This window comes from Hypomesus nipponensis, chromosome 27, assembly GCF_054491055.1.
Source record: "Hypomesus nipponensis isolate SF chromosome 27, ASM5449105v1, whole genome shotgun sequence".
Classification (NCBI taxonomy): domain Eukaryota; kingdom Metazoa; phylum Chordata; class Actinopteri; order Osmeriformes; family Osmeridae; genus Hypomesus; species Hypomesus nipponensis.
Window position 1 is genome coordinate 2,870,001 of NC_140387.1, and position 12,621 is coordinate 2,882,621.

The 12,621-nt window shown below is 49.8% G+C and overlaps 1 protein-coding gene across 1 annotated transcript in view; it reads right to left on the reverse strand.

Annotated features, from left to right (window-relative positions):
• The window catches only part of LOC146220401 (zinc finger SWIM domain-containing protein 6-like), a 36,661-nt gene extending 27,271 nt beyond the window's left edge, over positions 1-9,390 (reverse strand). The window contains exon 1 of the mRNA XM_084693998.1: positions 8,884-9,390. Within this exon, the coding sequence (XP_084550124.1) occupies positions 8,884-9,310 (427 nt within the window). The 5' untranslated portion in view covers positions 9,311-9,390. The remainder of the gene's footprint in view (positions 1-8,883) is intronic.
• Between the last annotated feature and the right edge of the window lie 3,231 nt (positions 9,391-12,621).

Below are 12,621 nucleotides of genomic sequence, written 5' to 3' on the forward strand. Positions count from 1 at the left end.
ACACACACACACACACACACACAGACCCTGGCCTCTCCTGTGTGTTTGGCTAAATAAACACAAGGCCATCAGGTCCCTCTGTGAGCTCCAGAACACTGGCTTCTATATCAAGGCTGAGGCACACAGTGTTATCTGGCCTGGGGAACAGGTACACTCACAGCCCCACAGAGCTGGGCCCCACGGTCTGCCTTCCTGTCAGGACTGCGGGCAAAACACCAGCCACATGACATCTTGAGAGAATGGGGGGGGACGAGGAGGGAGGAGAGGAGACGAGAGGAGAGGAGGGGGTCAGGGGGAGAGAAGAGAAGAAAGGAGAGAAGGGCAAGGGAGGAGAGTGGAAATGAGAGGGGAAAGAGAGAATAGAGAAGAAGAGAAGGATCGGTCTTCGTTAAACTGAAGCAGTGATCGGTTACCGGCCTCGTTTACGTCTCCCTTTTAAAAGGGAAGCTGTGCCCGTGAGCAGCTTGTTATGAGCCCTGTGGGCTAAGGACGACTAGAGACAGAAACACACTGGCCCCTCCTCCTATCTCCCCCCTCACGAGGCCGCGCTCTCCTGGCTCCGGAACGTTCCCTGGTTATCCGACGACGACGGGGTTGTTGATTGTGGAATGTTCTCAGCATGCAGCCAAAACTCCGTCTCCGAGAGTTCCAAAGGGCACTCCTCCGAGACCATTCCGTGAGGCCCAGTACTCCCAGGATACCTTAGGAGCGGCAGGCTTTGACTTGCTGAGGGCTCTTTGGGGGGGGGGGGGGGTGAATGACCTACCCCAGACATCCCCTTTAAGAGGGGCCACTCGGGGCGAGGGGAGGGGTGGCTGGTTGTCCCTGGCAGCATTTGTGCTGTGGGCCTCTGGGCCGAGTGGAGAGCTCGCTGCTGACTACGCTGTGACACAGCCGTCACAGGGAAGGGATGGTGTAGCCTAGCGCTGTGACACAGCCGTCACAGGGAAGGGATGGTGTAGCCTAGCGCTGTGACACAGCCGTCACAGGGAAGGGATGGTGTAGCCTAGCGCTGTGACACAGCCGTCACAGGGAAGGGATGGTGTAGCCTAGCGCTGTGACACAGCCGTCACAGGGAAGGGATGGTGTAGCCTAGCGCTGTGACACAGCCGTCACAGGGAAGGGATGGTGTAGCCTAAATCTGTGACACAGCCGTCACAGGGAAGGGATGGTGTAGCCTAGCGCTGTGACACGCATGTCTTGGTTCACAGCGACAAAGATGAATGTTGCAGCTTTGACTTTTTTTTTTCACAGAATTTTAATCTGCTTGGAAATGTGTTTTTCTACGACGTGAATGGTTGACTTGTTTCTGGTGTTGGCTGGTGAGGTGTTGCATGGTGACACCACCAGACTGTGGTAGACGATGGCAGTGGTACAGGTGAGGTGTGTGTGGTGTGTGAAGTCTGTGTGATAAAATAAAATAAAGCTAGGTCAGTCTGAGGCACACTTGTTTTTCTCCTCCCTCCTCCTGTCCTCCTCCTCTGCTCCTCTCCTCCATCCTCCCTCCTCCCCCCTCCCCCTCCCCCTCCCCCTCCCCCTCCCCCTCCTCCCTCCTCTCCTCCTCCCTCCTCCTCCCTCCTCCTCCTCTCCCTCCCTCCTCCTCCCCTCCTCCCTCCTCCTCCTCTCCCTCCCTCCTCCTCCCTCCTCCTCCTCCTCCCTCCTCCCTCCTCCCTCCTCCTCCTCCTCCTCCCTCCTCCTCCTCCTCCCTCCTCCTCCTCCCTGAGCTCAACACTAAAACAGGAGAATTCAGTTGAGGAATCCAGAACAATCCACAATGGATGGATGAAGACAGGTTGCTAATCTTCCAGGTCAGAGGCGAGAGATTGTTTTAAACATAACAAAATGTGAATGTAAACACTTTTTTTTCTCCACTTATATAACCGTCTTCTCACGTGCTCAGCTTGGTGGAGGAAAGAGAGAATTCTGGAATTCAGTCACATTCCGAGGAGTGTCTGACACGGACCTGAAAAATATCTGGGCGGAACTCCCAGACACAACCCTGGGGGGGGGGGGGGGGGGGGGGGGACACAAGGCAGACCTCACTAACGTAGTACGAGGCCAGCATGAGGCCACAGCCCACCCCCGTACACATACCTGCCAAGGTCTCAACCACAGCCTCTCATTCCTGATCCTCGGGACAACCTGCCCTGCATGCGCTGGTCTACAGGTTCCCCTCTTCCAACGCACCTGCTTCGAATGAATGGGTCGGGTCGTTTTCAAAAGATCTGAGCTTGATAATGACCATTGAATTGAATCAGGTGTGTTTCATTGGAAACATCTAGAACATGAAGGACAAGGGAGGGGGGGGGGGGGGGGGGGTCACCAAGGACCAGGGTTGAGACAGGCTGATCTACAGCACAGCTATCAGAGCTGTCATCTCCTACTACATCTCACCAAAACCTCGACTTGAATCAGGCCCGGGCTGGGGAGACCAGGGAATCATTCAGACTGAATCCATCCTCATCATTCAGACTGAATCCATCCTCCACTGGGTCTAGCATGCAGGATGGTGCCTGTCGGATCTGTATGGTGCAATCTGGACTCATCTGGTTTATGGGATCCATTCGATGTGAATGGATTACATAGGGCAGACACATATTGAATCCCGCGTCGCATTCACTGTTAATGCTGATGAACAGCCTTATGGGTTATAATCAGCCAACCACAGTGTGTGTGTGTGTGTGTGTGTGTGTGGACACCTGCTGTGTGGATGTGCTTTGTTGCATTGACTGGGCAAAATATGGCAGATGTGATAGCTAGGATTGATCGGGATAAGCTTATATTCCATCTAGTAAAGCCTCTGGATTAACACAAACTGCAGTGTCACTGTGTGTGTGTGAGAGAGAGAGCGAGAGAGAGAGAGCGAGAGAGAGAGACGTGAGAGAGAGGGAGAGAGAGAGAGAGAGAGAGAGAGAGAGAGAGAGAGAGAGAGAGAGAGAGAGAGAGAGAGACACACAGAGAGAGAGTCACCAGCTATAGGCTCCTAAACAAGCTTGATAACTAAATCCAGACACTTACGTCTGCTATTCAAACCTCCCTTCAACAACAATGGACGCTGCCTAGCTTTGCTGAATCTCTAGCATAACACTCAGCACACACACACACCAACACACACACACACAAGCAGTCTGTTCCCCTACAGCCAGACAAGCAGGGTACCCCAGGGGCTGCTGGGATAGCTCGAGTGCGGAGGAGGACCTTCGGAAAGGGAGGTAGTCTGAGCCTGGAGATGGGTTAGAGCAGGCTGTGTCGAACACAACCACATCAGAAGGTGTAACAGAGGCTCAATCGGAACCTGCAACATCTGACACTTCAAAGCAGTCATCAATAAGTCTCAAGTGTGTGTGTGTGTGTGTGTGTGTGTGTGTGTATCTGCGATCAGCTAAAAAGATAGGAGGTAAGCATGTAAGCACGTCTAACTTTACTCACTCTGAGCAAACTCGGTTTTCCCTTTTTCCTTTCCTGGTACCTCTGGCTTCATGAATAAGCCATAGTGTTGTTTACACATGATTGTGAATGTTTGACGCCTTGTTTGAATAGTTAACTACGAAGATTCATCAAACATGGATGATGCTACAGAGATCCAGGCTCAAACACAGACTCCAGAGAAAGTTTCCTGTCTAGTAACTTGACCGCGAGGTCAAGAGCCTTCCACCTGAAGCACTTAGAGACTAATTACTTTAAAAGGAGATTGCAGTGCTGGTTATATGACAGGGTCATTCTGGTTGTGCAACACAATGGAAGGGTGTATTGTATAGAAGAACATCAGTTTTCATTTCCTTTGACCTGAAGTATGCAGCTACTGTTCAGTAGCAAATGCCATCATGAATAGACATGAGATTCAGACTGTTTTGTGCTCTGATCAGATTACAGCACATTCCGCTAAAAAGATAACCTTCGTCAGATTTCCTCGACATAATGCTACATGGTGGAAGGAGGAAAAACGGAATTGACTGTGGGAGGGGCGGTTTGGGGGGGGGAGGGCAACAAGACATTTTTGCGGGTCCTTTTAATGGAGTTTCTGGTAAAACAATGTCCTGTCAGACGAGGCTGGCTGGCTGTTTCTTCAGCCTTGTCTCTGTGCTCGAGAGCTGGGCTGGGCTGGGCTGGGCTGGGGAACGTTCTGGCTGTGGCAGACAGGCATGAAGGACATGCGAGGGATCTGTGGAGGCACAGCCAGACTTCTCAGTGTAGTGACTCCACACTCCTGCCTAGACTAGACCCTAACCCTACCTAGACTAGATCCTAACCCTACCTAGACTAGACCCTAACCCTACCTAGACTAGATCCTAACCCTACCTAGACTAGATCCTAACCCTGCCTAGACTAGACCCTCACTCCTACCTAGACTAGACCCTAACCCTACCTAGACTAGACCCTAACCCTACCTAGACTAGACCCTAACCCTGCCTAGACTAAGCCCTCACTCCTGCCTAGACCCTAACCCTGCCTAGACTCTAACCCTGCCTAGACTAGACCCTTACCCTGCCTAGACTAGACCCTAACCCTACCTAGACTAGACCCTAACCCTGCCTAGACCCTAACCCTGCCTAGACTAGACCCTAACCCTGCCTAGACTAGACCCTAACCCTACCTAGACTAGACCCTAACCCTGCCTAGACTAAGCCCTCACTCCTAGCACTCCACCAATAAGACACAACCAGTTCAGAACCACAAAATTAGTATGAATGAGGAACAAGAACACACACACACACACAGTGCACCACTGTTGGCAGCAGCAGCAGCTGGGAAACAGGGACTGGTGCCTCACCCAAACCAGACTGCCCGCTAGCTCACCTCAGCACGCCCACGGCCCATCTGAGCACAGAGTCTCCTGCACTTCTGCGTACGAAATGTCAAGAAACGGCGATCCGTGACTGCTACGGACGTAGCGTACGTGTTTCTCAAAGTGTCGCTGACGACAGACTTGGGCTTTAAGCCCCGCTCATCCCCTCCAAACTCACACGCAGTTCCCGACACGCACGCTTTGACGCGCGGCTGCCCAGGTCAACGTCATCATCGGCACACTGCACGGCACGCGTGCACGGGGTGTGTGACAGTAAGAATGCTGAATATTGAATAAAAGGACCTGGGCGCTTTCACGAAGAGACCTTTTGCCTGGAGAAGTACAGAAATAGCTGAGAATAGATTCTCTGCAGGCCGTTATGAATAAGTGAGACGTCAGGATAAGACTGAACGTCTGCCTGACAATCTAAAAAAGGAAACAGCCCCCAGAAAGCCAGATACAGAGGTTTTATTATGAGTTGCCAGGGAGCATATTAGAGGAATGGAGACTGTCACACAACTGAATCACAGCCCTTACACACACACACACACACACACACACATACAAGCACACGCACATAACCACACACACACACACACTCACACAAGCAGGCTACACACACAAGCGCACAAGCAGTCTCTGAAGAAAACAGGGTTACCAGATGAAAACAGCACGGAGAGAGACCCCCCCTCTCCTTCATGGGTCCAGCTCTGTTCCATCAGCACCAGAGACAGAACCGGAGCTCCTCTCCAACCACTGACAACCCCTAGAGCTGGCATGACACGACGGAGCTGCCTTCCCACGCACAAGTAACATTTCTGCCCCCCCCCCCCCCAAAAAAAATAGTGTGTCAGCGCACGGGGGGGGGGGGGGGGGTCTGGGGGGGGTTCAGAAGCTGGGCTGAACTTCAGGGTCGACACAAACAAAGCTCTTGACAAGAGCGCCTCTCGGGCCGCCGATACGTCTGTCCAGTGTTACGCAGAACGGACAGTTTGCGTCGAGTACCGCCCCCCACTTACACCTGCCACAGCCCCCGAACTCTGCTGGTCCTGTTCACACACTGCTGGTCCTGTTAACACACTGCTGGTCCTGTTCACACACTGCTGGTCCTGTTAACACACTGCTGGTCCTGTTCACACACTGCTGGTTCTGTTAACACACTGCTGGTCCTGTTAACACACTGCTGGTTCTGTTAACACACTGCTGGTCCTGTTCACACACTGCTGGTTCTGTTAACACACTGCTGGTTCTGTTCACACACTGCTGGTCCTGTTCACACACTGCTGGTTCTGTTAACACACTGCTGGTTCTGTTAACACACTGCTCGATGGGATCCAGCGAGGGGGGGGGGCCAGATCTGGAATCTGATCATCGCCACCAGAGGACAGATTCCACTCTTGCCCAGAAACAGATCCTGAAACCAGCCCCAGTTCTGCCTCAGCGGTGGAACAAGGAGAAGGGGGAGGAGGAGGGGGGAAGCAACATCCAGTTTTCCCACAAGTAACAGACAACAGCGCAGTCTAATAGGATCACCACTTGAGTGACCTTTGACCTTGTAAAGGAGGACCAGATGGGAGCCAGCTAGGTGAACTCTACGGCGGCGCAGGGTCACAGAGGTCAAGGGGAGGGGTTGGGTTTGAACTTGGCTGAGGCCGTGCCCGCTGAAACCTCATGGGCGTCAGTTCGCAGCCCGGTCTAAACTAATGAGGACGAGACTCACAGTACATAGTAATATCCACATTCGCATGTTTCAGTGTTTCTGATCTACAGTACTGCATGATGCTTTGTTAGGTTACGCCGTTACGTAATCCAGGAGTGAAACCACTGAAAGGCTGTTGCGTAACGAGCCACAGTTGTCAGCGCTGCATAACAAAACAGACCGAGGAGTGTCCGTTACTGAAGAGTTGCACAGTGGTGTCCACAGAGCGCTGTTAGAACAGATGTCATACCTGTCCTATGCTTTTGTCGCGGTGGGTGTGTTGCAATGTGCGGCGAGGTCTTGAGACAGAACAGTTGCTGAAGTGTTCAAAAGCACCTCCTTACTATAATGTTCCTTCAGGTATTCTCTGAGAGACCCCATCCCCCCCGGCCCCCTCATTCTCCACCCTCCTCTAGCTAAGCCTGTGCAGGAAGATTGCATCTTTTATTTATCGGTTCTTGACTCAATTTTTCCAGCAAATTCCAGGCAGGGGTGCAATCAGCCAAACGCCTGTGAGTGTCCTGCTGTCATTCTCCATCGCAGGCATGCAGATCGAGCCTTACGTGTTCACACATTGCCCTATCTCTCTCTGTGTATCTCTCTCTCTCTCTGTGTATCTCTCTCTCTCTCTGTGTATCTCTCTCTCTCTCTCTCTCTCTCTCTCTTAGACACACTTCAAAGGAAAAGAGGCATGCTTCTCTTTTCTGGCAACACACAACAGTGCAATGTCAACCCTTTAACCCTGGGGGGGGGAAAAAACGAGATTGAACGTCAGAGATTCCTTACCTACTGTGGGGATTGACGATACAGTACACTAACCTATGTTGACAGGATAAAAACACACACCGTGTGTGTGTGTGTGTGCGCGCGCGCATGCGATGTGTTATTGCAAACTGCCTAGAGCCCCCTTGGCAGTTCACGAAGGGCACGAAGCCCAGGCGAATCACTGCCGAAAGCCACTGCGTTTAGCGGAGAGGAGGGATGGCCATGCAGAAAATTGTGTTTGCCGATTGCATTACAATTCAAATTAACCATGCAGAGTAATGAGATTAGAATCCTGAGCGCTTTCCAAGGGAGGGTGGGGGGGGGGGGGAGACGCCTCGAATCCAAACCCCAGTGAACTCGTAATGAAAGCTGGCATGGTTCGAATATGCATCCCGGCTTGGCTTGGGACCTTGTGGGTATAAGATAGGCTGCGGCCATGTGTTTCGTTTAGGCATGTGCTAAAATACGTCAAACGAAGACTCCGATTTACGTCTTATTCTGTGTAACGACACCGGGTAAAAAGTATAAACTTTAACCAATTAACTGCAGATTTGTGCAAATAAAAGGTCTATTTAAAATAGTGGCTGTGTCTTTAAATTGCCATTCCCCTCTCTCTCTCTCTCTCTCTCTCTCACTTCCAAATCTTCTATTTAACAAGCAGTGAAAAGGAATAAAAAGGCTCTTTTGTTCGCCTTCCTTTTGGAGGGTGACAGAAAGCTGAAAAGACACAAATGAACACGAAAATGGGAACAAAGTGCCATGCTTTCAATAGGAATGCCTCTCGGCTATTTGATATGCGCACTCGGTAAATAGAGTAGCTCAAAGAGCTTGATCCATAATCAGAAAACAAAATAGTTTGGCGTCTAATAAAAGAACAATCTGTTTCTATGAAAAAAATAAATTGGTTTATTATAGCCTACGCTTTCTCACAGTTCTGGTTGGGAGTAAGGTTGTCAGCCTCGGTCGGGCTAACTGTCAATTCAGCAGAGGACTTCAGCTCTCGCTTCGCCAGAAACCTCCCCCATGCCTTTCAGTAGACTACGGAAAATAAACACAGCCGACAAGCCGCAGCCCTGAAATTCTATTCTCGACACAGCCCAGAAAAGCTCGCTCTTTTTCGGTTCAAAGTATGAGAGGACTTCAAGGGCTGGGTTGGCGAAAATAAGCCATGTTTGCTGGCTCCTCAAGTAGTTTACTGTCACATTTATCTGAAACCCTGTCTACTTCCGTAGGCTAGTCTAATGGTTATTTTTTCACCACACAAAAATGTTCTGTCGAAATAGCTAACTAATTTGTCACACACGTCGACATATTTACAGCCTCACAATAATTGACGATTCTTATCGCCGTGACCAAGGTCCAAACCCAATTAAAATGTGTATTCGGCCAGAAAGCTTGGCTAGTCAAAACCTATATCTTATGGTCAAAGCACACACACACTGAACGCAGCTCGGAAATTTAAAGCCCTCGTGTAGGCTTTCCCCTTTAACGCCTCATTCCATCCTTTGTTGTTCAGACTTCCTTATTCATTTCCCCGTTGTATATGTCTGGTAGTAGAGAATACTGTGTGTTGTTCATTACGGGAGATTAACATGCAAATTAAAGATATTTCCATCATGGTTCATGCACTCACCGACTTGTAATACGTTATCCACACAACCACTCTCCAACAGTGCTATGCCTCGTCGAAAAGGCAGCCGCGACTCGTCGCAATTCTCCCCGGTAGCTCCATTCTCCTCTCCCCCAGTATTGAACGAAGAGTACATGCAGATTTCCCGTTCGCTCCTAGGGAAAGACCAGTAAACGATCCGCCTTTGAACAGGCTCTGGGATCCGTTCGAAGCGCTCCTCTACCCTTTGAAACGGCCACTTCTCCGCTACTTTCCTGGCCGCGATGTCCAAAAGAGATTCCGGGCTTTGGGTTTTGCTCGACCCGCTTTGGGCCGTACCTGAACCTCCACATAACTGTCCCCCGGCCCGTTGGCCCTGTCTACAAATTGACATATACCCCGGTCTACAGCAGAGCCTTTTGGCTGGGGGCTGCTGAACGCGCTCCGCCATGATAGCACTGCTTTAACATCGACAGCGGAGGCCAACGTACCATATAAACGGGATAAGGAAGGGAAAAGGTTACACTCGAATCGATTGTTCGCCGTGTATGGGCAAATAGACCTTATTTGGAAACATGGGGCGGGACTTCACACGTGTTGTCAAACCCCTTTGTTGACAAATTAAGAACGGGGCGGGGCCTGTAGGTGTAGGACTGATCTAAAAAAGGAAAGGAGGCGGAATTTCCGAACGTCGGCAAATCCTTTGTGAGCCCACGTTTTTTTTTTTTAAGGAGGAGCTTGGAATTAGACAGGAAACGTCAGGATTCCCTCCTCGCATGGTTTTAACAGGGGAAATTTTAAGGCCGTTTGCATATGGGCCAAGTTCCTCAACGTAGTAAAAGTAGCTAGTTTACAGTAGATCTGTCTAGCAGAGCAACAGACCATGTCTGGGTGGGGTGGAGTCTTTGTGGTTGGCGATTGTGGATGTGTTGACGGTGCACAAGGAGTTTACGATGGGGCCGGCCTCGTGGAACGGGAGGGGGGGGGGGGGGCGGGCATGCAGTCGACACGCCCTCTGTGGCGTTTCAATTCTAAATGAATGTATACATAGTGGCCTGTGTTACGTTTTATTTACAGATAAATCCATGAATATAACTATTATACAATACAACCCATGTCGAATTCATTAAACAACATATAAAACAACATGGTAGTTTAGAGCTGAGAGAGAGAGTGAGAGAGAGGGGGGGGGGGGGAGGGGGGGGCTGCTTAACCTAATCAGATGAGGGAGTCTCTCCGGTGTTTCTTAGCTGTGTTGCCTGAAGGTAGGCTTAATTGATTGGAAATGTGATGTAACTAATTGCAACTGAAACAGCACCGTTGTAATCTTTGGCCAATCAATGCAATGCCATTCTGTTTTCAGGTTTAAATCGTCTAGACTTCACTCGAGTTGCCATGTATACAAAACCTATAGTGGTGGCTATGCAATACTCCAAGACAGTTCAAACCCCTTTTTCTTGGTTTTGAGCATTATATGTTTATTTCTCATGAATATTTCAGTCAACTTTCCCACCATCTTTTAATTAGATTCCTAACCACAGCCCTTTTCCTTCATGTGGAGTTGATGGTGGCTGGAGTCTGTGATGTCTGACACCAGCCCCACAAACACAACTAGTTACTGCTTCTCTAATTGGGATCATTGATCAAAGAGTCCAAGCTGTCGAGGCCAAAACAAATCCATCTGATCTGACTGGAGTCTGGCAGAATACAAGCGGACAGTTGCCTTTCTGTTGGGATAGCTTTTATTTTTTATGTTTTATATCTCTCATGCTGTTTCCTCCTTCTTACATCCTTCACTGGGAGACAGCTTTGACATGCGTATCATCGCTTGTAGACTTTGGATCATTGTCCTTCAGGACATGTACGAGAAAACTGCCTTGAGATGGTGTTTTTTTCTTAATTCCGTTGTCACAACTCTCTCTCTCTCTCTCTCTCTCTCTCTCTCGCTCTCTCTCTCTCTCTCTCTCTCTCTCTCTCTCTCTCTCTCTCTCTCTCTCTCTCTCTCTCTCTCTCTCTCTCTCTCTCTCTCTCTCTCTCTCTCTCTCTCTATCTCTCTCTATCTCTCTCTCTCTCTCTCTCTCTCAGGAGATTTGCCATTCTAATGAATTCCCCCAGTCTCTGACAGCAGTCATTACAGTTACAGTACCACCTGCCGCTGGTGTCATCCACTCTGCCGCTTCCTCATTTTGTCGCCACGCCAACAGCATGCTGAGTGACTGATATGCCCCTGTCTTGAATATCTCTTCCATTGTTTCATTTTACCCTGCAGTCAGAGCGGAGGAAACGCTGTAATGACAACCCCTTTTCTCCCAGCAAGAGCTCCAAGCAGGTGGGCTAGGGAAACATACACCTCTCTCACACACACACACACACACACACACACACATTCAAACACACACACACACACACACACAGAGAAACAAATTCAGGCACACAGTCAACATGTACTCATATCAGAGTATGTGCAAATAGGTTCACAATTCACACGTGAATGGGTGTGTGTGTGAATGTGTGATGTATGGCCTACTGTGCAGTATAGGAATGAAAAAAAGCTATCGAACATAAAAGTTAAATGGATAAGCATAGAATCATTTGAAAGATATTTATTATATCAAATATTGGTGCAGTGTTCTGAAAAATTATACTTTATTTCTGGAACGGTTTACAAATTCAGCTCAGGTATAATTGCACTACCCAATTTCCATTTTAATCAGTAATTTGCATTATTCGTTTTATAACTTCTATTTTAGCTATTTCAGCTATCTCAACGGTCCTTTGAATAGTTTCACCACATTTTTATTGGTCCACTTGAAAAGCACATTCTGTATTATTTCCCAAATCTCAGAAGAAATACTTTAACTGAACGTTGACTTGTGTTTCAGTTTTATGCTTACAGTTTTGCCCTCAATTGAATAAGAGCCCATTGAGCATTTTCATTGAGCATATCGGTGCTTTCAGCCACATGGCAATAAAAGATTCTCCCCAACCTCCATTAGGATGATTTCTATAGCTGCTGGACTCTTCTCTGTCTGCTCAGCTAAGAAGGCTACAGAGGGTGATAACCAACAGTCCTCCAGGCGCCTGGGGATTTTACACACACACACTCACACACTCACACACACATACACACACACTCACAGACACAGACACGGGTAAACACACACACTCACACACACCCAGGGATTTCATACCGGGCCTCATTTGCATGCTCATCAGTATGCATGAAATTTCTCGCTGAACTTTAATACCCTAACTGCTTCATAATACACTTTAATGAGCATAAAAGTGAGCATGACAATTAAAACTCGCATTAATCACTAAATGCTGCTCTCGAGGAAGAGGAGAAAGAGGAAGGGAGGGCTGGGGGAGTGGAGGGGGGGGGGGAGGGGGAGGGGGAGGGGGATGAGGGAGAAGGGACAATGCTTAGGATGGGGGCCATGAAGGCCACTCAAGGATGGAGAGAGAAGAGAACTGGAGTGAGACATAGAGGAAAAGGAGGGAGGGAGGGAGATTGAGAGGGGAGGGAGGGAGGGAGGGAGGGAGGGAGGGAGGGAGGGAGGGAGGGAGGGAGGGAGGGAGGGAGGGAGGGAGGGAGGGAGGGAGGGAGGGAGGGAGGGAGATTGAGAGGGGGGGAGGGAGGGAGGGAGGGAGGGAGGGAGGGAGGGAGGGAGGGAGGGAGGGAGGGAGGGAGGGAGGGAGGGAGGGAGGGAGGGAGGGAGGGAGATTGAGAGGGGGGGGAGGGAGGCGAGAAGGATTGAGAGG